This window comes from Sminthopsis crassicaudata, chromosome X (genome assembly GCF_048593235.1).
Source record: "Sminthopsis crassicaudata isolate SCR6 chromosome X, ASM4859323v1, whole genome shotgun sequence".
In the NCBI taxonomy this organism is placed as follows: domain Eukaryota; kingdom Metazoa; phylum Chordata; class Mammalia; order Dasyuromorphia; family Dasyuridae; genus Sminthopsis; species Sminthopsis crassicaudata.
The window spans coordinates 81,493,905-81,521,491 of NC_133623.1; the positions used below are offsets into that span (position 1 = coordinate 81,493,905).

Genomic DNA, 27,587 nt, shown 5'->3' on the forward strand with positions numbered 1-27,587 from the left:
CCATGCACACCGAGAAGTAAGTGCCAGCCAAAGGGCAGTGCCCTTCCATGGATATGCTTGAAATTTCCCAGGAGAAAACAGTATTTAGTAAGCTAGTTAGAAAAAGCGTATTGTTCCTTAAATCTGTGGAGGAAAGTCCGCTTTCTTCCTTCCTTTGTTCTTGATGTGGCAAAGCCATGGCCACTCGGGTTTGGGGTTTTGGTGGTGATTCTGCCTGTGTGACTGGCTTCCTACAGATTGCTAACGTGGTCTCCTAAAAACTGGGCAGAGTGTCTCTTGAGTTCTCTCTTTTTTTTTTTTTTTTTTTGGCTGAGGCAGTTGGGATTAAGTGACTTGCCCAGGGTCACACAGCTAGGAACTGTTAAGTGTCTGAGACCAGATTTGAACTCTGGTCCTCCTGACTTCAGGGCTGGTGCTCTATCCACTGCACCACCTAGCTGCCCCGTCTCTTGAGTTCTCAATACTGATCAAGAATTAAAGTGTGTCCATAGTATTTAGACTTGAAGTTTCTGATATGTATGCTATTTAAAAAGAAAAAGGAAAATGTTTCAGGTTAGGATTTTTTAAACTGGGTTTTACAGATCGTAGGGATCTCTCTTTTCCCAGTTGTGAACATCTTCGGCCAATGTGGATTTGCCCAGAGCAATCTGGGAAAACTGAAGGTGTTTTACAACGCTTCTGATCCCCTTGTGGACAGAACACTATTTAATGTGTGCACAGTGGATATGCTCACAAGACTCTGCAAGATTTCTGTTGTGTGCTGCCAGGCAAATGCTCACCAAATTTTTCAATGACTCCAAGTCATTGAAAGACGCCAAAGATCTTAGCAGAAATATTTCAAAATAGTTAAGAAATAATTTTTGCCTACTGTATACAAAAGCCCATGGCAAATACAACCACAAGATCCTCGGAGGAGAAAGAAGGCTATGATCACAGCATTGGTTAGGGTTCTGAAATCTTTCAAAGCTGTTTTTCTCTATGGAGTTATAACTCATTCTAGTGCTGCTCACTTTGCTTTTCATTGGTTCAAATTAGCTCAGATCATCTGGATGACGGGGCACTAGGCCTGGTGTCAGAAAGTTGTTCAACTCTTTGTGACCCCATGGACTGTGGTCACACCAGACCCTTCTGTCCTTTACTGTCTCCCAAAGTCTGTCCAAACTCGTGTTTGTTGTTTCCATAACATTCTCTCTTTCTCTGCCATCCTCTTTTCCTTTTGCCTTTAATCTTTCTCAACATCACAGGTTTTTCCCATGAGTCCCATCTTTTCATTATGTGGCCAAAGTATTTAAACTTTAGCTTCAGCATTTGACCTTCCAGTGAATAGTCAAAATTAATTTTAAATTGTGACTGATTTGACCTCCTTGCTGTGCAAGGAGCAAGTATTCTCCAGCACCATGATTTGAAAGTGTCGATTCGTCGGTGTTCAGCTTTCCTTCTAATCCAGCTCTCACGGCCATACGTTGCTACCGGAAAAGCCGTGGCTTTGACCTGGCCTTTGTTGGCAAGGTGATGCTTTTTAGTATGCTGACTGGATTTGTCACAGGTTTTTAATTTCCTGACTGCAACCACTATCTACAGTGATCTTTGAGCCCATGAATATAAAATCTGATGCGTCTTCCATTTCTTCTCCTAATGTTTGCCTAGAAGGGATGGGACCAGTTGCCAAGAGCTTAGTGAATTCATTTTTTTTGTTTGTTTTTATATTAAGCTTTAAGTCAGCTTTTACAGTCTCTTTCACCCTCATCAAGAGGATGTGACCCCATTTCGGGTTTTCTTGGCATTTTTTGCTATTTCCTTCTCCAAATTAGAAACTAAGGCAAACAGAGTAAAGTGACTTGTCTGAGGTCACACAGTTAGTGTCTGAAGCCCACTCAGGTGGGCCTTCCTGACTCCAGGCCTGGGCCACCTGAAGTCAAGACTTGAGTTCCAATATGTTATCAGATATATATTAGCTTTGGATTCTGGACAAGTCACCTAACCTGTCTGCCTCCCTCTCCTACCGTTTCTAAAATGAGAATAACAACACTACTTGTCTCCCAGAGCTGTTGTGAGGATCAGGTGGCATATTTGTTTAAAGTGCTTGGCCCAGTACCTGGCACATTGGTGGTTGTCATTCAGTCATGCCCAACTCTTAGAGAGCCCACAGACACCAGGCCCCTCTAGCTCGAGGGACTCATCTGATCTTATATTGTTAGTGTTTTAAGTGTTTTCTTGGCAAAGATAACAGAGTGGTTTGCCCATTTCCTTCTCCCAGCACAGTGGACTCTTAATGAGTATTCCCTTTTCCCTTCTCACTTTCTATTTGATCATTTCTTATGTAACAACATTCTAATCCCATAATTTAACCTTTCCCCAATAGTCCAATTTTGGGGGCAGGTTTTTCCTCTGCTCTTCTTGGGGTATAGACCCAGTAGCCCTGGTTGCCGGTTCAGAGGGCATCCAAGTGGTGCTCCAGAATGTTGGGACTACTTCATAGCTCTACCAACAGTGTGCTAGAAACTACCTAGTTTCTCAGATCCTCCCCACTATTTTCCTCATTGGTCATCTTTGCTAATCTGAGGGGCAGAATCTTGATGTTGATTTTATGTTCATTTATTTAAATAATTAGCGATTTAAAACTTGTTTTCATGATAACTTGGATTTCTTCTGAAAATCACTTGTTTCTTTTATCTATTATAACTTGTATATGTAAAGACGTGTACTTTTTATATTTACATATACATACGTGTCTCTTGCATGAGACTCCTTGTCAGAGAAACTTGATATCCATTTCTCCAACTCGCTGTGCTTGTTTTAGTCATGATCTCTTCCCCTATCGATTGATCTGAAAGGTACTCCTTTCCCTCACTTCTCTTTCTTCTAGTTGAGGGCTATAACAAATAGTCCAGTTTTCCTAGCAGTTTCTGTCAAAAGTGACTTCTTCCCTCTCTCAGTAGCTGGCATGTTTGTTCCACTGATCGGCCCCTTCACTAGTGGTTGGGACTTGGGAGCACATTTTGAGATCTGGCACTGATACATCCTGCCATTCCTTCTTTCCAGTTTTCATTATTACCCTTGAGAGTCAATTCGTTTAGATAGCATTATTATGAGCTCATTAATTATTATTACTATATCATTTATTATATGAGCTGGACAAAATCAGAATGAAATTTACATGGAAAAAAAAGTAAAAAGGGAAACTGGGAGGTATAAAACCAAATATCCATCCAGATGTATGTAAAAGGTTCATGTTTATTCATTGGGAAAGGGTTATTTAGGTAGAAAATTGGTTGGGAAAGACATTGAGCCCCATGTTTATTCCAGCAGAAATAGAAATGCCAGCAGGCTGACCTCAGAGTGGGAAGAGAACCTTTCCAGCCATAGAGCGGACTACTTCGGGGGAAGTGGGGGAAGGGGGAGACAGGGAGTGAAACTTAACAAATTTCAAACCCCTTCCCCTCCAGAACAACAAAAAAGAAAGGAAGCGAGAAAAGAACTTTCTCAAAGCTGGAGTGGGCCACTTGTTTTCTCTATTACAATTTGTACATATAAATATGTGTATATTTACATGTTTTTATATGTGTGTGTTATATATAACACATGTGTGTATAACATGTGTGTATGTGTATATAACATATGTGTGTGTTATATATAACATTCATACCCACAGTTGTCTTTTTTTTACAAGATTCCTTGTCAAAAACTTGCTATAGATTTCTCCATCTCTCTGCTTGTTTAGTCAAAAATGTAAAAAAAAAATCTGTTTCCTCTTCGGAGTAGAAGGATACGTACTGCAAAAACTGGCTGTTTTTCATCCATTCATCGATTCAGAGTCTGGGGGCTGCAAAGATTCTCCTCTCTCTGGGGCTCCATAGACTTGGGGGAAGGGGGCGGCTGTTCTGTGGAAGGCAAAGGGTTTTTCACCTTTTCCACCTGTTTTTCCTCCCCTCCCACCCCCATGGCTGCTAACTGGGATTCTTTTTGTCTTTTTTTTGTTTAAATAGTATTTTATTTTTGTAAGACTTTTGTGTCCTACCTTTTTCTCCTTCCCTCCAAGCAGTTTGCTATAGGTTAGATATGTTTTTGCCTTGTTTTGCCACTGCAGCCATCAGGGTTGGAAAGATTATCCAAGAAACGATGCTAAGGTCCTGGCAGGGGGGTGGAGGGAGAGCCCATAGCTGACAAAGGCAACAGGATTTCACTTATTGTTCCTTTTCTCTTTGCAGTCGGAAGCTTTGCAGCAACTGCAAAAGGATTCTGAGACTATCCATCACAGATATGCACATTATTTTGATTTCACGCTGGTAAATAATGGTATTGATGAGAGCCTCAAGATAGTGCAAGAGGCCTTTGAGCAGGCGTGCAGTTCCCCCCAGTGGGTGCCCGTGTCCTGGGTTTACTGAGCACATTAGCTTGCTTTTCCTGATCTTGCCCCAGCACCCAATGGGAGCAATGCTTCCATTGGTCTTTCCCTCCTCACAGCTAGTCCAGGCTTGCTGCTTCTGCTCCTAGACTTACCCACCCACCAAAGATAGGTCAAGGTTGCAGTCAGACCTTTCGTGCAAGACTCCCTCTCCAAGAATCGCTGGAGAGGGATCTAAATTACTGAATAGAAATCAACTGGAAAATCAACAAGGAGAAAAGGATTGAAACCGAGCTCGTCTTTAGGCTTCTCCTGGCCCTGCACGCCCCAGCCTCTCCCTGCCACTGCTGCAGCTGCTCCAGCTCCCTTTCTGCTTCTCTCTTGTTGTCTTGTCTCCCCAGGGAGCACAAGCTTCGTCCTGTTTGCTTTGGGGAAGGGTGTCTGTCTAGTAGAATGATGCAAATGTTTATACTTGTGCAATTTCTTTAAATGCCAAAAACTGATGTGCAGGGAAGCCTTAAGTAGCAATAAAAATGTCGCTGTGCAAATGCCCGTTTTGTCTCCCAGGCCTCGGCAGATGCTTCTTTCTCGCGGTCGCTCTATTGCTGCAGTCACGTGGCCCTTGGGACCAGGGCCAGTTCCTTCCCTGTTCTGGAGTCTGTTCCAGTCCTGACTTTTAGGCCTTCCCATGGGACCCAACACTTCATGCTATCTAAATTCACCATCCCTTTTTCCTTCAAAACCATGTCACGCTATTGGCTCCTAAAAATTGGGCTTCATAGCCAGGCTCATCCAATTCATTGCTAAATTCAAGGTCCTAACTAGCAACCTCCTTTTTTAAATGTGTTTAAGGATTTGGTAGATTACTGTTGATCCCGGATTTTCAAATGCTTCCAGTCCAAGCTTTCAGAAGCCATTCTTCCCCCTCCCCTCCTTTTTTAAACAAACTGTAACCTTTTCCCAAGTGCTGCCTCTTGCACAGATTCTCAGCAGTCACTGGCAGCACCAGCTCAGACTCGGCACACGTGTAGCGACTTCACTTGGGGAATCGGCTTCCGTGGACTGAATGACCATTTGATTCTCCCATTTACCTTCCAGCCTCAGGCTCTCAGCACTCCAATCTCCCATGTGCCTCTCAGACAGGTCTCGCCCGATGAACACCTGAAACTCAACATGTTTTAAATGTTCATTACCATCCTTGCCCCCCTCCCCCAAACCTACTTTTCCAATACCGTGGAAGGCACTACCATCCTCCCAGTCCACTCTACCCCTTTCCCCCCTTCCAATCTAAGAGTCATCCTGAACTCCTCACGCTCCCCTCCCCAAGTGGGGGGCAAAGGACAAGGGGACAAGGCCTGGCAACTTTACTTTCACCAATACTTCTTTCCTGTGGCACTCTAGTACAGGCTCTCGTTACTGCCCTCCAGACACCAAAGTGGCATCATGTTACCTCCCTACTCAAACTGCAGTGGCTCCCTATCACCTCCAGAATGAAAAATAAAATCCCCTGGTTGGAGTTCAAAGCCTACCTTTCTCACAGCATCTAGTGACTATCCACAGAGAAAATCACTTTGACATTAGACATGACTAGATGACTTTCTCAGAGCAGGACCAGTAGGTGTTCGTTCCTGCTGGCCCACCTCCTTGTGCCCAATTCTGCGTTCATGGGGTTTTCTTGGCAGACACTGGAGCAGTTTGCCATTTTCTTCTCCAGCTCACTTGACAGATGAGGAAATTAGGCAAGCCCAGGTAAATTGACCTGCCCACAATCACAAAGCTAGGAAGTGGGAGGCTGGAACTCCTCTTATTGACCCCCAACCCAGCACTCTACCCACCCAGCTACCTGTTTTTGGTGACATCTGCATCCAAACTTGGTTCTTTAGGTGAGGTGGAGTTGAGAACGACTGAGGAAAGTTTTTACCAAGTTCAGAATCTGACTCGAGTTGTTTGATTATGTGAAACTTTTTAAAAATGCCTCTAACTCAGCATTCCTTGAAGCTCTCCTTACTTCCTACTTCCTCTGCACTCTCCCATTCTTCCCACTTCTGGCCAATGCAGTTTCCCCTCCTCCATCCCAGGTACTCCCCCTCCCCCATTAGCCCCACTTCTGTCTTAGAAATACTTTTATTGTCCCTTCCTCACTTGGGAGTGGAGTTGGGGAAAGACTATGGGAGAGATTCAAACAGCACACTCAAATTTCTTGTTCCCAACTCATTCATGCAAGGGCTTTTCTCAGCAGATACTGAAGCTGTCATTACACTCAATTTATGTCAGTGCAAAACTATGCTAATTGAGACTTCGTCTTTTTTTCCCAAAGAACTCTTGGGAAAAATATCCCCTGGAAGCTGTGGCCTTTTCAGCTTAATAGTTTCTTAGCAACTGTAAGCCATTTTCTTTTCTGATCAACTTTTTCAGCTCTTTCCCTTCCCATCCTGAGCCATACTCACTGTATGTATTTTACCTCTTCCAATTGTCCTAAATTTCCTCATTTCAACATGTTCCTTAAAATCACTTTCAAAATTTCCTTTCTCCAGCCTCTTTTAAGTCTTTTTCAGCAGAGAATTTGAAGACCAGAATCACTCAATGATGCATAATGTCTGGCTGTAATTAAGGATTACAACTGCAGGTCTTGAGGGTCTAGTTTGGGGTCAAGGTCGTTTTAAGAAAGTTGGTTTTTAACGTGCCCACCCTGCTCAATTTTAATGGGAACCTTAAGAATTTGAACTCAGGTCCTGACTTCAAGGTCTGTGCCCTGGGTATCGGTTTCTGTACCCATTCAATACCTTCCAGTTTGCATATGCATATATATACTTATATTATTACACTCTATACACTATGCTATATATTTATATTATTATTACTCTATATTTCCAGCTTGAAGGCTGGAGTGCCATTATACTATATTGTATACTTTGTATATACTATATTTATACTACCATTACAATAGTATAAAGTATTGTACTTTGTATTTACTATTATTGTACTATTATTACACATTGTAATATTACAACAGAGCATACTTTGTATATAATAGTACTATTAATATTATAATAGTACTACTATTACTTTGTTATATTCGACCATGATGTCGTGTCATGATGAAGTCATTGGGGGAGGATTTCCTCAGGTGAAAGAAATTATATAATGATAAATATTAAGTATATATAAAAATATATAAAACTTAGTCAAGGAAACTAGTTCCCCAGACAAGCTAGAACTTCAGCCTCCCCCAAAAAAAGACAAGAATCCTTAAAAACTAATTCTTATGTTTTATTATTTTGAATAAAAAGCAAATAAAAATTACAACTTTTCTCCTCCCCTACAGCCATTTAGTTGTTTTACCCCCGTCTCTGAACTAAATGAGTGGGAGGGAGGATGGGTGCAGAATCACTTTGTGTGTGTGTGTGTGTGTGTGAGATACACACATATGTATATATAGGACGGATGGCTCCATTGCAAACACCCATCTCCATCTAAGGTGGCTCAGAAGATTGGGAACTTGAAACAATTCCAAGAGCCCTCTTCTTCAGAGGCTCACCAACACACAAGCTATCGTATTGCGGGAAGAAGCACATTCCATGCCAGGAGATGTGTTTGGAGGGGACAAAGTGACTCAGACAGGGAGTCTGAGAAGCTGTTTTGGGGCCCTCTTTAGACATGACCACACTACAGCTAACCTCCACTAGCAATGGGGGCTTCTGTCCTGTGCAAAACATAAAAATGTTTTATAAACTTTTCAGCAAAGGAAGAAAGGAAGAAAGAAACAGGTCAACACCCTCGATCCATGATGTAAAACAGATAAAATGAGCAAATTAAAAACAGCTGCATACAGCTACTAGGTGGTATATGTGGATAGCATGGCCACCTGTTGCTCTAAATGTAAGCTATAGTACAGAATCTGCTACTGCTGATGGGCAGTTTTGCATATATTTCTCACCCATGCCCTTGCCAATATCCTTAAAACAGGACAAGATGGGATTACTCTATCCCCACACCACAGAAGATATACAGGAAGTATATTCCAAGTAGCGGGGTCAACGGTAGCCACTGGCCACTCTTCCTCCCAAACAGTTGTGGAGAGTTGTGGAGAGAAGGCTTCCATCATGTCCCCCATAATGGATGCTCACTAGTCGGAATCTTCACTCGTTAGTCTGGCTTTCTTCTTTTTCTTCTTCTTCTTGGTGCTCTCCGTGGCCTAAAAGGTCAAGAGAGTCAAGCTGGTTACATAATGAACATTGGACATTTTTTAGTGGCAATGCCCACTCACTGAATGCCAAAAGAACTAGTCAGCGTTGACGTGATGTGCTCATCACTTCAATATTAGGACAATGTAACTGGGTCAAAAAAAGAAAGCCTGCTGGCAACATATTGAATGTATACTTGCTGACTTGACCATGCCAGTCTTCCCCAGTACCTATATAACAGCATTTCCTTTCGAAAACCAGGAGGATTCCCTTTAAGTGATAACCAAGTAAGCCTCATTTATCTAGAATACATACCGATTCCTTTGATTTGCTACTCTCTACTTCAACTTTAGCCTTTTTCTCTTTTTTGTTTTTCTTCTTCTTCCCTTTTTTGCTGACTTCCAGTTGAGGAGTAAAGGCTTCACTTTCTTCATCTTCATCATCACCTGCTGCAACTTCGTCACCATCATCTTCCTCTTCAACACCTCCTCCATCACTATCTATTCCTACTACTTTCTCCTCCTCCTCCTCCTCTTCTTCCTCTTCCTGCACTTCACCACTTGCATCCTCCTCACTGCTTTCTTCATCCTCTTCGCCATTCTCTTCCCCATAATCCCCATAATCACTATAATCACTGTACCCAGGAGCAACATCGGCTTCCTCTTCACTGTCCCCTTCTCGTTTCCGCTATTTTAAAAACAAAAATGTTAAACTCAATAAGGAAAATGGTAAACTTAGAGCAAGGATCAGGAAAAACAAGTTGAAAGAATTAACCAAAAGAAAGCCAACAAGGAAAAACGTCCACAACACTTTAGACCCACAGCGTTTTCTTGAGCTTCCTATCAAGCTATGCCCAATGTTAATTGTCATTCTTCAAATGTGCATTGCTCAGCAACTTCTGGGAACAAACCCACTGTTCATCCAAGTCCAAAATACTCTGCTTCCTGTGGCTCTTGCCTATCTAATCTTGACCCTGATTCCTGAAATGCGTCACAGAGATACACAGAGCCTTCCTGTTTAGGCTCTTGCTCTGGGAATGACAGCTGATCTGACACTTCATGTCCGCTTTCTTGGAACTTGATAAGCCCCACCCCATTGCTAGAGCACAACCCACACCCTTAACTTAGAAATTGGGGCATGGACACCCTGGTGCACTTCCCAAGTGTACCCACTAAACAGCTAGGAAGGAACAGCTTAGTCACCTTTCTTGTCTTGTCTGTCTTCAGGGGTTCAACTACAACACCTGGTTCTTTCTTCACAGTTACACTGAAAGAAAGGAGGAAGTCATTTTCAGTAAAATGTCAGTATTACAAGTACTGAAGTCCTTGAGTATCTGGTGATGTTTGGCAAAGCTGAAGTCACCATCAAACACACTTGATGCTGAACAGAAGCAGCTCACCATTTCATTTTGCAGACTGACTCCCTCTAAAGCCACAAGAGCAAGACTAAAAAGGGATAACTGTCTGCTTTATGGTTAACTCAAAGACTCCAGCCTGTCTCCCCACATTGCCCTTCAATCATCGTGCCCATGAACCAAGTCAAGGGAAACCATTTCACTCAGCTTCAATGGTTTCATTTGCCCATTTCTATCTGCGACCTCTACTTTGTGACTTAGTATATTAGTCACCCGGGTTCCCCTGTGCTGTGTAGACAATGCTTCCACCTTGCTGCAAGCCTGCCCCCCCCCCCCAGGGACCAAAGGCTGCTCCAGTCACCTGTAGTCCACGTAGTCGGCCTTCCAAGCTGTAGGTGTGCTATCATTGGGCTTTCCGTGCTTGTCCAGAAGACCTTGCTTGATCATCATCTTCTTTTGACTTGCCTCATGAACAAAAAAGTCAATTTTTATTAAATAACAACCAATTCTGCACTGTTTAAGTGTAGCCAATATTATGTGAATTTCACAAATCGGAACTATTAGCATTTTAGAGATTTCATCTCCTTCGAATCTGAAAGCAACAGGGCAGGCGGCACCACCCTGCTTTCACAGGTAGAAAACAGGGCAAGAGGTTGTCACAGAACTAATGGCAGACGTCCTGGCACAAAATACTATATCTTTTGAAAGAAAAGTGGGAGAGCTGGACAGAATGCCCAGAGCCAAGAGATGTAGGGTCTTGTTTGTGAAACAACCAGGAGGCCAGTGTCACCAACTGGGACATAAAATGTAAAATTGGCAAGGGTGAGGAGGAGGGGCACGGGGATAGGAAGGACTTTGAATGACAAGCAGAGCTTCCTAGAGCCTTAAGACAAAAGGAAGCCTCTTGATCACAAGGTGTGCTTCAGGGAACTGATGAAGGCTAGAGGCAGGCTGACCAGTGGTTATTATGGTAGTTCAGGATTGCCTGATCAAGAAGGTAAGGCCACTTACCTAAGGAAAAGGCCACTGGATTTGGCAATTAAAACATCAGTGGTAACTTTGGAGCAAGCAATTTGGGTGAGATGGTGACATGGTTGGAAGGTGGAGAAGAGAGGAGGAAAAGACCTCAACTATTGTAAACCACCTTCTGCAAGGAGTCTATCCACAAAGAGCAGACAAGATGGAAAGATTGAGTACAGGCTTTGTGAAGATGGGCACAACAGGAGACGGGAGAGACTGAAGATGCAGAATTCTGAATGGCAGCATTCATTTTTCTCCAGCATCAAGATAATTTGCCAGCAGATTTGGCAGATCTTATTCTGAAAGTGCATCTAAGTCATTACTAAGTAGTGACTGCCAAGAAAATGGAGGCACTTCAAATACAAATGGAACCAAAAGATTTTAATTTCAAATTTTAATTGGTTCTGTGTTGCCTTTGTATGCATAAAATGCAAAGGATTTCTACCCTTGTGGCAGCAGATTCTGGCAACGGTAACAATTGGCTCTGTAGCCAGAGACGTCACAGTTCCTCTTTCCCTTCAATAAGGGAGCCCTGTAGCTATGGACAGCATTAACTTCCTTACAATTTTGTTGTCCTGCTCAGTAGGTATCAAACTGCAAACTACCCTTCATTCAGTCTCATTCCCACAACAGAAAAAAAACAGGGAATTAAAAGTGAAAGAAACATGGGGCCAATCTTTCTCCTACAAAAGGCTGGGTGGTCATGAAGTAGAACTTTCAGAGTCTCTACCGCTGCCATGTTGTGCACTGTAATGCTTTCCCAAAGAAATTTACAGTATTTTTCAAACCTTGCCATCAAAGGAATTAATATAGCTGCAAGTTCACTAAGGGATTCAACTCACCTTTGGGCCCAGCCCCCATTTCCGAGGGTAAGTGTCTCTCTCCATGATCACTCTCTTAATCTTGGCCACTATACCGTGGTCACAGGTAGAAATCACTGCTGTAGTCATCAAGGCAATAGCTGCACAGAGAAGAAGTCAATGAGAATAAAAGGCAGGGGGAACACACACCAGACAGACATACAGAAGTCCAAATCGGTTTTTGGATGGGTTTTTTTTTTTTAATCTTTGTCATCGTCTTCTCTATCACTTTCTTAGGAATAGATAAATCAGACTTCTGAGGTATTCACACACTCCACAGCCCTGCAGAGCACATATTCAGAGGCAAACCCTCCGATGATCCTCCTTTTCTAGTCAAATGACCACAAATGTGTACACTGTCAAGGAAGATCATCTTCCACTGGCATCTCAACTGTAATGAGATTTCCATCTTTCTTCTGTAACTGAAACCTCAAACTATTGAGGACCACCTGTGCTGACACCATTCTTTTCCTACAAACAGGGCCCTGCCTCCCAACCCCCCCCCAAACATACAAAGCAAGAACCCAGAATAAGATGAGGAGCATGGAGGCTACACGGGACAGAATAAAAACCACAACAGAGCTCAAGTGCTCTAGGGGGCCTAGTGCACCAATGAGAATGGGAAACCACCCAATAACCTGTATGCCCTAAGACAAATGCTTTCTCTAGCATCGGGGCTCTTTAGCCAAGGAGTCTGACTAGAGACTCTTTCGACCAAGAATTTAACTCTCCCCAAATCATTCCAATGAATGGAGTCTGCTCAAGAGTTGGAGAGGGGCAGCCACTGAGGGCTGTTCCTCAATGGCTTAAGCGGAAAGGGAAAACCAGCTCATCAAAAGTGCTATAAGCTTTCAAACCTTTGCTTTGGTTAGACTCCACCAACATAAAGGGAATGTTTACTGGAACTGAAATCTGGTTTTTAGTGCACACGTGCAGTTTCCTGGGGACCACTGAACGTAGTGCCCAAGTTCTTACCCACACAGATTGCTTCTCCTTTGGTAGTGATGACCACAACCTCTTGATTGACTTCAATGCCATCTTCATATCGAAGAACTCCAGGAAGCATGATCTTTGCTCCATAACAGATTGCATTAACCTGGATTAAAATTATTAAAAATTATTGGATTAATAAAATCCAATTAATAAAAATTATTAAAAAATTGGATTAAAAGATGAAAAAAACTCAGTTCCTCCCAAACTTTGGGACAAAATGTTGCTTTGGTTTTTCCTCTGGATTGTATTTCCTACCAACGCACATCATTACATCAGTCTTAGGGGTTTCCCCCAGACACGGTCAGTCAGTTGACACTGGCTCTGAGGCCAGCTTGTTTTTCCTGAATGTGGAGATCTCTCTACTACACCTGGGGAACTATCCCAAGATCAGCAGTACTTTATGATCATTTGCTTCTGCACTACAGCTCCATCCATGCAGTCAATCAAGCCTCAGGGGTTGTCGGTCTGAGGAGCTCAGTGTCACCTGGGCCATGTTACTGCCTCCTCTGAGTTACAATTAGGTTGTTCATGGGTAGCAGGAACTTCCTCAACAAGTTAGACCAGATGTACCCAGCTACCAAAATTTATGGCCTGAGGGTGTCTAGTTTGCCTAGCCCTTAGGTATCTAAAGGGCTTTTGCCTGTAGATCTGGACATTTTCTTCCTAAACCTCAACCCTCCCACATAGCTTTCTTCCAAACAGATCTGACGCTGTTTTCTTTTTCCTCAATACCCCTCCCCAATAAGACAGCCACAACTTTTATCTCCAACTCTAGCCCTTCATTTGGGGTTTAGTTCAATGTCCTAATGCCTGACATTTATAAATTAGCTGCCTTGTTTTACAGGGGAAGAGACTAAAGCTCAAAACCCAAGATCACCCACACTTCCACATCCTTATTAAGTGACTAGGCCCAGGACCCTCACCCTCAAACCCAGGAGTAGATTTCCCTCTACTACTGCACTCTCTATCAATTAGACTTACGTCCCCTGTTAGCTAAGGAACCAGTCAACAACTAAAATCCCTTACGATCTACTACTGTATCCTATGATCAAATTGTGGGGGAGGTTTGCCCAAAGTTCTCAGTGGCAGGTTAAAAACTCCAGACTCCCACCTAGGGGCCCCATTGCTTCTGGAACAGCAATCTTCTTCCAGACTTGCTTCATGGGAAGAATTGAAGAACAGCCCGTGACCCTGAATTACAGAATCACTTTGAACTTGTCCTCCAAGCTCTCTTCTAACACTAAACCTAAGTTTTAGGTTTCTCAGCTTCCAGGGCCTTCTAATTGAGAAGTTGTAGCAGTCAAGTGTGGCTTCAGCTAAAGATAAGTGAACTCAGAAGCCCCCAAAAGGCAGAGACACTGCCCCTGCCCCATCACTGGAAGATATCAAATGTGACCCCTCAGTAGTGTTATGATATTTTTAAGCACTTGACTGAGCAAGTTCCACCCAAAGTTCTCATTCAACCACTCTGCCCTAATAGTCTTCCAGAATGTGTCCCAGAACATGTCCTCTCTCTACTCATCCTCAGGGCATTCCTGAGACCTCTGGTCAATGTTCCAACAGAACAGAACATTTATACCTATCTCTTTTTGTTTACAAAGCACTTTACATACATTTGATCCTCACACACACCTTTTGAAGTAGAAGTTATCTCTTATAGATGAGGGGAATTAGGCTAACAGGTAAAGTGCTTGTCTACGCATTAGCTTCTCAATCTGTGGTTCCTGACCCCACAGGTGTACTGTAACTGGATGTGGTGGCAAAATTATGATTTATCAGTAGTGTTTGATTTACATACATATTTTATGTACCTAGATGCCCAAGGTTAAGTGAACATTTCTTTGGCAAAAGGGGCCTGATGGAAAAAGTCTAGACAACCACTAAGTACCTGAAGGAAGCTGGGAATCGAGATATTCAAACCCATCCCCGCCCCTCTTTCTAGGTAGAGAAGGAGCTGCCAGATGAATGAAATCACAACAGTTCCAGGTCCTGCTGCTTCCATTTAGATAGGAACTAAAGCTGGTTCTGGCTGGCTGGCGAGTGAGAGGTACAGAAGGAAGTGGGGAGCAACCCACTGGTCAGATAGGGGTCACAAGAAAAGATGCCCTCTGAAATGGAACATTCCTAAAGATGGGACTTGCAAAGAAGCTTAATCAGTTTCTTCTGAAGGTTAGAGAGCTGGAGGGGCTCATAGCTTTCTGCCTCTTTTTCTACTAGACTTCAAGCCTTTCCTCCTTCCCTAGTTTTTCCCTCCCAAATCCATCCTATGGGAGGTGTGTCTGGCATGTCTATAGGGGCTCAGCAGTCCTAACCAGATTCAGTGAGAAGAAGTGGAACATACCGCACTGTCCTTCATGACCAACCGCTTGTGGGATGTCAGCAGCTTCTCCAGAGGATAAATAACCCGACGAAGGTAACCCTCATCCTTGTAATTGTCATACTGCCACTGAGCATCTAACACATCATGCATAGTCACCATGTGGTCCTGCAAGGAATAAGGTGACAATAAACATGTGCTGTGCCTCACCCCATCGTTCTGAACTGCTTGCTCCTCGTACCACAGGCACAAGGTGCTTACCACCTAGAAAGAACCCTTCAAAACTTACACAACTTGCTTTGCTACCATCTCACAACCCACTAAATTCTTTTAAGCAATTATCTCAAAGACAAGAATGTCTTTTTTGAAAACTTTAAAATACTTACCTACATATATTGTAAAACAGCACAAATCCATAGCCAAAGCATCCCAGAGTATGCGCTGAAACCAAAGTCCCAGCTCGACCTGGGCCCTGGACTATCACCACAGGCACTCTACCAGGAGCAGATTGTAGGCTGGGTGACAAAAAGGACAGAAGAACTTTTCCATCCTCATTTCCCCCTGCCACTTTAATGTTCCAAAGTTAATTAACAGAACAGGGGAGAATCCCTGTGCTGAACTCAACACTTTGGATATTTAAAACCTCGGTAAATGGGGACTGATGAACAGTCCTGTCCAAAATCTGGAAGAAATAAGATTTCTCTGTAACATTTCAATCATACCTTCTCCCCCATAACGCCAGAGCGGATCCGGCGAAGCTCCTGCATCTGGCCTCCGACTCCAAGTAACAAGCCAACATGGACACATAATGTTCGAATGTATGTTCCAGCCTCACAGCTCACCCAGAAGATACCTAATACAGAGATGAGACTTTTAAAAGCCCATAATCCAATGTGCTTGGAGATCATCTTTGTACCATATGCAGACACCTGTGGCTTTTCCTATTATTTCTAAATGCCAACTGGAAACCAGAGAATTTCCAATAAGAGATTCCAAGGAATGATGTGGCCCATATGGTTATACTGCTAATCATTTTTTAAAAGCATAGTGATATCTGATTTACCTAGTCTTTTTTCAGGATCATATTCTAACATTTTGCTCTCATAGATAGTTCGTACTCGGAGTTGTCGCTTGACAGCAGCGATAAGAGGTGGTCGCTGGAACAGAGCGCCTGTCAAAGTTTCCAGTGCCTAAAAAGGAAACACATTTTAAGCATAGCATACACCATCCAAGACAATATAGAAAATTCTTTAAAGTTTAAGGGGCAGGGGCCAAAAGTTTCATCCAAAAGACTATCATTTGCAGCATCCTTGAAAAAGGGTAAACTCCTTTCTAAGCTTTATCACATTTTGAGAAGCACCAAAATTCAAATAGTGTTCGATGATCTCGCACAGACATTTAACAATAACATCCATTTGGAGTACTTTTGTTCTTAAGCACACCCGACAATTTTAAGAGTAGGAGTTTAATGACAAATTTTCTATGCCTATTATTTCTATTTTCTATTGGGGGAGGGGGAAGGAATGATTTCCATTTATTATGGGGGAGAGGGGAGAAGAGTATAAAGGGACAAAGAAATAAGTCACTTGCAAAGCAAATAAAAAGCACCCTTCTTCTGGAAAGAATTCTACTTCACCTACAATACATAGTAAGACTGGATACAAATGTGCTAAATGCCAGCTTTTTACACTTTTTGCCTGCATGTCATTAAGTAAAAACAGTCAAAGACGGGACAGCCTTAGAATAGTAATCAAATTGCTACTACATACAACCATGTCTCCAGAAGAGCCCTGCTGCCTAGAATCTCCAATATAATCTGAAACAATCCCCAGCAGCCCTTAGCAGGACTACACAGGGGCCATGGAGGGTGTGCACTGCCAGAGACAATGTAGCTGGCGAAAGTTAGACAAAGCTGCAACATCGAGATTACTCAAGTTACAGTAGACAGCTAGAGGAATGAAAATCTAAACTTTATTGATGCCCTTGCAGAAATATCAAGACAAGCTCTAAGAGGCGATTAGGCACTGGGCCCAATAGACACTTGTCTTTGAGAAAGCTGCATTTTACTGAAGGAAAACCAAAAGTAAATACAAAGCTCAGGAGAGTTGCCAACAGCCTAAGCAGAAGGCCACACGATTCTTCTGATTTCAGAAAAAGGGACCTGCCCCACTATTTCCCAATGACAGCAGTTAATACCAACAGAGCCTTACCCTGGAAAGCTGAACCTCACTTTCAATAGCATTGTGCAGTCGGATAACTCCCACATACTCTTTGCCTGAAAAGAGAAGGACAATGAGATGAGATATGGGCCAATCCTTTGGGCTGGGCCCGCCTGACATGTGAAACACCTGAGCACCTTCTTTCCCGGCGGTACAAGGGTCCCGGAAGAGAAAGCTGCTGAGGGAAACACAATTCAAGTGGCAGTTCTGTGAGTTGGCCTCAAGCCTGGGGTTAAACCAAGCCCCACCTTTTTTCACTTGATTAGAAAGCCTCAAAACAAACCAACATACCTGCACTTTGCTGGGATTTGACCAATCGGGTAGCTCGTTCTATGCATACAATTAAACAGCCAGTCACCTTCGGATCCAGAGTACCACTGTGGCCCGTCTTCTCAACACGGAGTATTCGCCGGATCCACGCAACTACCTCATGGGAAGAGGGATTGGAGGGTTTGTCAAGGTTAATGAAACCTGTCCTAGAATGAAAATTTTTTTATAATTAAGATATTAGTATACCACCTCTTTCCCCTTTCCTAACATGGCACCAAGGCCCCCCAAGATTACCACCCAAAAGGTCATCTTACGTTTAATTTTACCCACCCCAGTTAAAATGTCTCTAAATGATTTTAAATGCCTGTGATTAAATGACATCAAAGAGAATGTGGATTTTAAAATAAAAGAATAAAATTGCTCTGAAAATATAATAACTTGGCAAGAAATTGATACTCTAACAGTAATTCTTCAATAACTGGAAATAACAGATGGGACAGAGCTCACCTTTTAGGCCAATTCTCCTATTCCCCTTTACTTACATAAGCCAGTATTTGGGGGACTGTTTCAGTTCATCACATTTTCACATTAAAAAACTGTTTCTGAAGTCGTTGCATTATTTGAAAATGCCTTTGTAATTTGCCAAAAGAAATCACAGAACTATTTTTTTAAAATTTTGGTACCATAACAGCACGTCAGGATGACTAGCTATCGTCATATTTTCGTTTCTTCTGTTTTGGTACTTGGACTAGGTTCATGAAGGTTTGTTTCATCGTCAGTCGGTTATTAACACTTTTTGCTTTCTTGTCTCTTCAAACTTCCCGATTTTACCCAATTATCCTTAATGGGCGTTGGTACAAAAAATGTATTTATAATAAAAAAAAAAAAAAAAAAAAAAGAATAGAGATGGACAGATTATTTTACACACAGTGCCAAGAACAGACGACAATCAAGAGGATGCATTCAACGATTGATTCTGGACCAAGCAACAAGCTATGTTTTCGGTCGCCCGATCGATTTCTAACCAATCTCTGCATTGGTAGAATGCACACATTGTGCATGACCATTGCAGAATGCACACATTGTCGATTGGCTTGCTGTGGGTGCTTGCCTTCCATTGCTTTGGCGATCCAAGGAAAATCTTAGTATAACCAATTCCACTAGACTTCACAAGGTCTGGCATTTGGAGAGCACTTTCCTAGGTGCTGGGTGACAGGAGTCCAGGAGTCCAAGGACAATGAACCTAACTTCAGAATTGTGCCTCATCCCCCTCCCCCTCCCCCTCCTGGCCTTTCTGTGTTGTATATGGGTGAGTTTTGTTTGACAATGTTTCAGGTATACAGAGATGAGAATTGTCATAGGGTAATTGCTGTTCAGTGGGAAGCACAAGAGATGTGAAGCTCTCACTGCACACAGCTCCCCTCTCTCCCTCTCTTCCTGAAGTGAAAACAGCACATAAAAAACAGGTACATTTATTGAGCAGCTGATCCCCAATCAGAGACTGGAGAAATAATGTCGTACCTGCTGGTTAAACAGAATTCCTTGACACCATCATTCAGGTGTTGTGCCACAGGCAACTTTTCATGAGCATATTTCAGTCATGCCCTTTGTGGTAATAGGATTTTACCTCCCAACTTCCCCTCTGACATCTGTTAAGGGTTAAAGCAATCTTTCTCCCTCCCCAACTGAAAGAGGAAGGATATTGTTTCAAATGTTCAAATACTTTAATGGTTTTAATAGAAGATAGTGTATAGAAGCTTTGAACTGAAGAGTAATGAAGTTACTACCAGCAAAAATGGCTTACCTGATGTAGTCTGTAATTTCTCTCTTGAGAGGGTTAGATCCAGAAGGGAGGGGAGTATAGTGAGTTGTCCTTACATTTAGTTTATCAAAGTTCTAAAAAGCGATGACAGGACACAAATCAAACTCAATCAACAATAAAGTCGCAATTTTTTGACTGACCCTTTTCTAGACCCAGTAAGGCAAACTGGTCTCACAATGAAAATCCAATGAATAAACAAAGCCAGAAATTGGCTTAAGCAGAACCATTTTTTCTGAACTGTCACATTGCAGATATCAGATGCTGCGGACCTCATTTGGTTTGAGAAATTTTATACAAGATTTCTACTTGTGCATTATGGTATCTACCATATCTAAATATATGATTTCAATTTCCAAGCTTAATTGGCACCATTTTAAAGTTTCTCTATCAGAGAATTTAAATGAAATGCTTTAAATAGCTGCTATAATTCTGTGCTATTTGACCCTAAGAGGTTGCTTGTCAAAATTATGTTGCCCTCCACTGAAAATGCAGATATGGGCATAGCCTCTCTGGGCAGGCTTTATGAACTTTAAAACACAAGGAACAAAATCTAACTAAGAGATGAGAATTCTTATAGTACAAAGAAAAATCCAATGTCTCAACTTTAAAATTATATAATACACAATGCCTCTTAAAAATGTTTTAAGAGAAAAAAAAAAAAGCTACCAGTGAAGTTTTACAGAAGACATGACAAATTTTAAAAATATATAGATGCACAGGAAAGGAAGTCAGTTTATAAAACTAATTGGTTTAGATTGTGCACAGGATTGATTCAATAAATTAAAACAAACCAATGTAAAATTACATGAGAAAAAAGGCAATTATTTGAGAGATAACATTTCTATTCCTTACCTTTAGCAGTAAGGGCCACTGAGATGTGTCCAAATGAACTACTTTAGATTCAGGTTTGATGAAGAATTCCCCTTCATGTTGTATTTCCTAAGATAGGATAAAAAAGTCCAATCATGACTTCTATTTAAACTTTTTTATGTGCAGGCAGAACAACAAAAAGGGCCTGAACAAGGAAAGGGTCCTAAACCTTTTCTGGTGACTTGTAGTTCTAAGAAATAGCACGTGGAACCAAGGAGGAACAAAAGGTTAAAAAAAAAAAAAAAAAAAAACAACCCAAGAAATATTCTAATCAGGTGTGTTCCAATACTGCAGAGAAAGGATTGCAGAATAACTGAAGGGGGACTGTTTAGTTTGCAAAGTATTTTGTGAATTGGATCGTGAAATCCTGACTGAGCCAGGAGTAACTACAATCTAAATCTGGCTGTTACTGGCTCCTTAACCCAGCTCTAGCCTGTACATGGAGGACACCATTCTGTTATTTATTCTCTAAATATGGCAAAATGCTAACGAGAAATGGCAAACAAATACTGGCGAGGAAAAGGCATCTTCTACTCACAGCTATATCTTCGTCTCCCAATATTTTGCGCTCCTTTTTTTTCTTGTGCTTCTTTGACACAAGGACAACTTTAAAAAAAAGAAAAGAAAAAGACCCCAATGAGCTTGAGGCATTGAGTATGCTGGACCTAGTGGATCGAGATCAAGCTTCTTCCCAAGGACACCAGAAGTGTTCCAAGGGGCTGGCCAGTCCCACGTGCTCCCTTCCCTCAGGGGCCAGCCACCACGTGGCTGAAACGGCTCCCGTCTCCACCGCTCTAACGGAAAAGTCCCAGCAGCAGCAGGGACAGCAGCAGCACACCCAAAGCCCCTCCTGAGGCGCCCAGGGTACCCCACTGCTAAGGGTAGCTCTGGGGGGGAGCTGGCAGGTCGTTACTACTGCCCAACTAACCTGCCCCCCCTCCATCTGCCTGCCTTACTGGGCCCCTCCTCCGCATCCGGTACCCCTTCCCCAGACTGGCCTGGTCACGTGGCCCCCCGAGGGGCCTCTGCAGACCCCTCCGGAACTTTCTGGACTGCCAACTCTGTCCTTTTCCCCCGATGGGCCTGCAGGCCCCCTTCCGACCCCTCCGCTCGGCCGGCCTGACAGCCCCGCCGCCCAGGGCCCCGAAATCGCCAGCTGCTACCGCCGGTGACAAAGTAACCAAATGTATCGCAGGCAGCTGCCACCTCTCCCTGTTACCCGAGCCGGACAGAGTTTCAATCGCTCATCCATCAGCTATCGGGGGCGCGAGTCCCCGGACGGCCGCGCGCCACAAGCAGCTGACTGTCAGGGTGAGCCGAGCCGAGCCGAGCCACCGAGGAGCTACCAGGGTCCGGGAGGCGGAGGAGGAGGCGGAAGCCCCGGGCCCTCATGAAGGCTCGCGGCGCGGCCCAACCCGGCCCTGCCCCGCTCCAAGATCAGGCCCTGCCCAGGCCGATGGCAATCCGCCCGAGCTCCCCTCTACACTCCCGGCCCTACGCGACCCGCTCCCGTACGGACGTCAACGACGTCCAAACCTAGGGGGTCTCAACGGCCCCTTCCGTCCCGAAACGTCGCGGGCCTTTCTTACCGCCGCTGTCCGCCATGTTGGGGGGGCCACAATTCGGGGCTCCAACCCGCGTGCTGCAGCTGGGCGCCGACAGAAACAACTGAAGGCAACCCGCCTCAGTCCCGAGAGGCAGTGCGGGCCAAGAGCCGTCCCCCTTTGACGTCTGGCTGACGCGTGACGTTTCAGGGCTCGTGACGGCTGGCCAGAGGCTGGAGGCGGGCCTTCGGAGCAGCATTCGCGCTTCTGATTGGTTGTCTGAGCAGAGGCGGGCTCGTAGGGCGCGAGGCGCTGCGCGCGCGCCCGACAAAACTGACAGGCGGCTCGCAACCGCTGCGCTCGCTCTTGCTCAGATGCAGCAGCCACTGCGCGGAAGCGCGAGCCGCCCCTTCCCCCACTCCGCCACCTAGACCGCGCCTGCTCGCTCAGTCCCACCCCGGGCCAGTATCCCCCTGGCCTGGTCACGTCTCGTCTCGGCGCCTCTGTTTAGTGTAGTCTAACGGGCCTCCCGGCTCGGCTCACTTTCTTGTGAGCTGCCCAGTGAGCTGGTCCGGCGTCTGGAAGGGCTGGCTTCTGGTCCTGCTAGCCTCTGGCCCGGGCTTCCAGGCTGGAAGGGCAGGCCCCCCCTCCCCCCACACACACACACACTCCGCCGGGGCCGGTCAAAATTCCCGCCCGATGCAGCAGCTCTGCGTGGGCAGGGGACGTTTCCTCTGGGGCCACGATGCTCCAAGCCAGCCCCCAGCCCATTATAAGCGTGGGCGGGGAACAGAGAGGGAAACCCCAGACCTAAAACTCCCCGAGCTCAGTCCGCCAAATCCCAAAGACAAACAGGGATCAAATACCTGAAGGGCAGAGAACTCGCGTTGTTGGGCTGGGGGGAGGGGAGGAATGAGGAAAGAAGGCTGCACACAGGAGGTGGCACCTGAATAGTGCCCCTCGATGTCCCACAGGGAACCGTGAACAAATGCATGAAGTCGGGATGGGGGCGGGGGGGGGAGGGGGCACACTCATAGGAAGCAAACAAGAGTGCATGCAGCTGGGCTAGATTGGGAACGACCGTCTAGACTAGAAAGATAGGCTGGAGCCAGAATGCCGAGGACCTTAAAAGCCAGGCCAAGGGGCGCGAATTTTGTTCTAGAGGCAGCAAGCAAGGCACTGAATATCCATCGTGAACAGAAGACTAGAGCTGGCTAGCTGCATGAAGGAGCATGGACTGGATTGGAAGAGGCCAATAAAAAGCCTGTTTCCGCAGTTCAGGGAAGAGACGGGCCCTGAATTAGGGTTTGGGCCATGTGGGTGACGCAAAGGAGGTAAATGCAAAGGATGGGGGGGAGCTAGAATGGACAGGACTTGATCCTAGGTTAGAAATCGAGGGGAAGGGGTATGAGAGATCAGGACAAATCAGATGTAGAACCTGGTTAACTGGAAAGACAATGAGCAAAAATGGAAACAAACATCTGTCAGGGACCAGGAGATATGCCACTTCAAGTCGGGAGAACTTGGACTTAGACATAAGATTTGGGAGACACCCATGTGCAGGGGATAAAATCGTAAGATTGGATGAGAGCTCCAAGAGACAGTGCAGAGATGAAAGAAAAGAGGCCAGGCCAGAGGCTGGTAGGGAGGCCAGGGAATTAATGACAGAGTTAGGGTGATGGGCGTGGGGCATTCAATGTAAGGAGGCAGGAGGAAGACACGTTGTGAAGAAAATACCTCCTCCCTCTGAGTTCTCAACTGCTCAAACCCTGGCCTTCGCTCCGTGAGAACTCACAAGTGTTTATGCCTCCGAGGACGCCGTGAGGCAGCTGGTGCTATTTTCTAGAGAAACTGTTGTTCAGAAAGCTAAGGTGACACTCACAAAGCTAGCAAGTTAAAGGATTAGTGAATGCTACTTTTTCTTTGGGCTCCGCACTACTCTGCACATCCCGGCTCTCCGGGGGCGCCCCAGAATTGTAACTCAGTATTCTACGCGTTGCTTCGCCTGGGGCTCCGCAGTAACCTTTCCCGTCAACATTGTTTACAAGAACAGCCATGGAACGAACCATTTGGCAGGGGCTCCCTCGTGGTGGGGCTTCCAGCGGAGGCTCATTGTGAACATTCAGCTATGGTTGTTGTTTTTTTTTTGGGGGGGGGAAGGTATCAGTTAGACCAGATGGCTAACGTGGCCCCTTCAAATTCTGGGATTTGGCCGGGATCTCACTGCCTCGGATATGCCCCGAAGTGGTACGGCCAGCAAATCATCCGGAATGGTTCCTCCTGAGGGAATCTGGGCCACGTGTTTCCTTCCTCCATCCCTCCCGTTCTACTGGAACAAAGCGTGGACCCAGTGACTCAGGAAGTGGGGAGAGGGGTGGGAAGGCCTCGGGAAAGAAGAAGGGGAGCCTTGGAAGGGCCAGAAGGGCACTCCACTCACTGTGCAAAGGTAGGGAGTGGGGATTTCACCCTAGGAGATGGCGGGCTTAGCCCATCAAGTGTGGGAAGGTAATGTGTGAGGCAGCTGGTCTACTTTATCCCAGAGGCCATAGGGAGTCGCCAGAGCTTCCGGAGCAGGGGAGTCACGTGGTGAAATCTGAGCTGGAAAACTGCTGGGTGGTAGTTGTGGAGAGAGGAGCGGGGAAATTCCGAGGGCAGCTACTGCGGTAGCCTATGGGACATGTGAAAAGGGGAGAGGACAGTGGGGGAACGGAGAACTGGCCTGAGCTGTTAGAAGGGGCTACCTCTGGGCCTCCCTGCTTTCCCTGTTCCATTCATTCTCTGTTCAGTCACTAAACTGAGTTTCTTAAAGTGCAGGCTTGATCGGGTCATTGCCCCACTCAAAAAGCTCCAGTGGCTCCCTGTCACCCCCAGGAGCAAACACAAAACCCTCTGTTTGGCATTTAACCTTTGCAGCCGGCCCCCTCTAAGATCCCAGTGACACTGGCCTCCTGGTGGGTCCCCAAACAAGCTATTCCACTTTGTTAGGGGGATTTTTCTCCAGCAGTGTTCCCTATGCCCCAGAATGCTCTCCTTCCTGAACTCCTCCTCACAGGCTTCAAGTCCCAGCTAAAAGAACCATCTTAGACAGGATTAAAGTATCTCTTTAATTCAAATATATACAAAACTAGCTATCTACAGGAGAGACAGGAAATAATTTGTATCCTACTTCTCAGGTAGATAGCCTGTTTTGTATTTGTTTGCAGGATGCCACCCCCTTAGATTGTAAAGTCTTTGACAGTGGGGCCTGGCTTTTGCCTGTTTTAAAATTCTCAGTGCTTAGTCCAGTGGCTAGCATATAGCAGGACCTTGATAAATAAATGTTTATTGGCTGATGGGTTGATGAAGGCTTCAGGATGACTTTGAGGTTATGAACCTGGCCAGGTTCTAGGAATAGTGACACCCTCAACAGAAATAAAGGTTAGGAGGAAAGGCAGGCCTAAGGGGAGAAATGATGGGTCCTCTTTCGGACAGGTTCTTTAGTATGCTTATGACCTAATCATGTTTAGCAGACAATTGGTAATATGGATCTGTTTCTCAGGAAATAGATGAGGCCTGAATATACAGATTTAGGAGTCAGCTATAGAGATGAGAATGGACTCATGGGAAAGGATAAAATCACTGAGAGTGTAGCTAGATTATACAAGAGAGGGCCCCAGTGCAGAGACCTCCCGCACACCCACACATAGATCAGATTCCAGCAAAGGAATCTGAGAAGCAGGATCAGTAGAGGTCAATATCCCAAAAGGTCAGGGCACAGAGAATATTCAGAAGGAGAGGGCTGACAACAGTCCTAAATATACCAGAGTAGAAGGATGATGCCCCAAAAAGGGTATGGTATATGGTATGGTAACTAAGAGGTTGTTTGTAAAGTGAAGAGAACAGTTTCTGTGCAGGGGTGAGGACGGAAGTTAGATTGTACGGTAGTGTATGTGAAGATGATGTGGAGGTAGTCACTGAAGACGACTTTTTCTAGGAATTTGCCTGTCAAAGAGAAAAAAAGACATAAGACAATTCCTGGAGGAAATGGTAAGATCAAAGGAAAGCATTCTTTTGCTTTGCTGTGAAGAATAGGGGAAATCTGGCTATGTTTGTGAAAGTAAGAAAGGAGGGAATAGATGATTGAAGGGGTAAGTCCCCTGAGGATTTGGGAGCAATTACTTAGTGGTAATATACTGTACCTTATTCACGTATATCACATTCTCTTCTATTGGCCTTTGGTGGTGTGCAGCTTTCATCTTCCAAGTTATGGGCCCAATTTATTGTTCATCCTCAGTATCTGTCCCAGATCTTGGTTCCAGATTCAGGAGATCTAGGGGATCTGTCTATCCAGTTGCATAACTCTCTCTAGACAATGAACATTCTTGATTTACTTGGTTTTTCCTCTGTGGATGGTAAAACCCCCGAGGGACTTGTAAACTCACACCTCTCAGATTGGCTAACATGACAGGAAAGGATAATGATAAATGTTTGTGGGGATGTGGGAAAACTGGAACATTAATGCATTGTTAGTGGAGTTGTGAAATGATCCAACTATTCTGGAGAGCAATTTGGAGCTATGCGCAAAGGGCCATAAAACCCTTTGCCCCAGCAGTGCCATTACTGGGTCTGTATCCCAAGGAAATCATAAAGAAGGGAAAAGGACCCACATGTGCACAAATATTTGTTGCAGCTCTTTTTGTGGTAGCAAAGAATTGGAAAAGGAGTGGCTGCCCATCATTTGGGGAATGGCTGAATGACCCTGGCATATGAATATTAGTGTTCTATAAAAACGGTGAACAAGCTGATTATAGAAAGGCCTGGAAAGATTTCCATGAACTGATGCTGAGAAATGAGCAGAACCAGGAATGCATTGTACACAATAATAGCAAGAATGTGTGATGAGCAACTAGGAAAGGCTTGGTTCTTCTCAATAGTTCAGTGATCCAAAGCAGTGCCAATAGATTTTGGACAGGAAGGGCCATCTGCGTCCAGAAAAAGATCTGAGGAAACTGAATGTAAATCAACACATGATATATTTACTTTTTTCTGTCTCATTTTTCTCTCTCTCTCTCCTATGGTTTTTTCTGTTTGCTCTGATTTTTCTCTCCCAACATAATTCATAAAACAGTGTGTATTAAAAATACATTAAAAAAAAAATCCCTCAGCAAAGGCACTGCAACATTCCAGGCTTTGATGACCTCCATAAACAGGAACATCTGGAAGACCTTACTATGCCTAGAAATTCCTTTCACTACCTGGATTTCATTCTCCACGACAGGGGCAAACTCCTTTGAATGAGACGATGAGCATATATCGTTTTCCTAGTTTATACCTTGCTTGATAATAATCAGAAGGTTATCAGAGTTACTTCTCTTGTTGCAGATGTCAAGGAATCTTATATGATTGTTACTTTTCATGGTAGACAACATATTGGAGGAAAGCCTTTAAGGAAACACTTGGTTCTATCAAATCACATTCCAAATTTACTCCAGCTACTGACTTAGAAGGCAGGTAAGCTAACCTAGCTGGTAAGAAGCTACAGAAGGTCATATGTACCAAATCATTCCCACCACTGCCTGCACTGCCATTTCCTCTTGGGCCCCAATGAAAACACACTAAGACTTTGAGCCCAAGAACCTTGAAGATTCCAGTTTCCTCCAGACCACTAACCCTACTTCCAGCCTGAACCATGGAGACCTTAATGAAGGGAGTAATCATGGGGAGAAGAGGCTCACTTTTCTTGTCTCCACAGCACCAACTGCTGAGAAACTGCCATCAAAGGGCAAGGAATTCCCGGGAGTGGCCCCATC

The 27,587-nt window shown here is 44.5% G+C and overlaps 2 protein-coding genes and 2 non-coding genes across 6 annotated transcripts in view; 1 reads left to right on the forward strand and 3 right to left on the reverse strand.

Annotated features, from left to right (window-relative positions):
• The window catches only part of MPP1 (MAGUK p55 scaffold protein 1), a 69,113-nt gene extending 64,216 nt beyond the window's left edge, over nt 1-4,897 (forward strand). For both annotated transcript variants that reach the window (XM_074277776.1, XM_074277777.1), the window contains exon 12: nt 4,209-4,897. In XM_074277776.1, coding sequence (XP_074133877.1) covers nt 4,209-4,385 — 177 coding nt within the window. In that variant the 3' untranslated portion in view covers nt 4,386-4,897. The remainder of the gene's footprint in view (nt 1-4,208) is intronic.
• Nucleotides 4,898-7,594: 2,697 nt separating this feature from the next.
• DKC1 (dyskerin pseudouridine synthase 1) lies at nt 7,595-21,989 on the reverse strand. Of its 2 annotated transcripts, none has more exons than XM_074277775.1 (15): nt 21,844-21,989; nt 20,793-20,860; nt 20,237-20,323; nt 19,367-19,458; nt 17,584-17,768; nt 17,284-17,348; nt 16,137-16,263; nt 15,796-15,926; nt 15,098-15,241; nt 12,739-12,859; nt 11,746-11,864; nt 10,245-10,348; nt 9,732-9,795; nt 9,170-9,216; nt 7,595-8,540 (listed from the first exon to the last, which is right to left on the reverse strand). In XM_074277775.1, the coding sequence occupies exons 1-15, from the start codon at nt 21,857-21,859 to the stop codon at nt 8,492-8,494; spliced, it is 1,419 nt and encodes a 472-aa protein (XP_074133876.1). In that variant the 5' UTR covers nt 21,860-21,989; the 3' UTR covers nt 7,595-8,491. The 2 variants fall into 2 exon arrangements, with proteins under 2 accessions (XP_074133876.1, XP_074133875.1); XM_074277774.1 differs by having other exon boundaries at nt 8,845-9,216.
• On the reverse strand, nt 9,867-9,998 carry LOC141549280 (small nucleolar RNA SNORA56). Its single transcript, XR_012484313.1, has one exon. It is a non-coding gene; the product is annotated as a small nucleolar RNA SNORA56 (small nucleolar RNA).
• LOC141549275 (small nucleolar RNA SNORA36 family) lies at nt 15,580-15,707 on the reverse strand. The gene has a single exon (XR_012484309.1). It is a non-coding gene; the product is annotated as a small nucleolar RNA SNORA36 family (small nucleolar RNA).
• Nucleotides 21,990-27,587: the final 5,598 nt, after the last annotated feature.

What these genes read in the sequence shown, in the direction of transcription:
- DKC1 (XM_074277774.1), bottom strand. An exon ending in AGTGGCCCTTACTGCTAAAG is followed by an intron (nt 19,459 to 20,236) that starts GTAAGGAATAGA and finishes ATCGCTTTTTAG; the next exon opens with AACTTTGATAAACTAAATGT. An exon ending in GTAGCAAATCAAAGGAATCG is followed by an intron (nt 8,541 to 8,844) that starts GTATGTATTCTA and finishes TTGACCTTTTAG; the next exon opens with GCCACGGAGAGCACCAAGAA.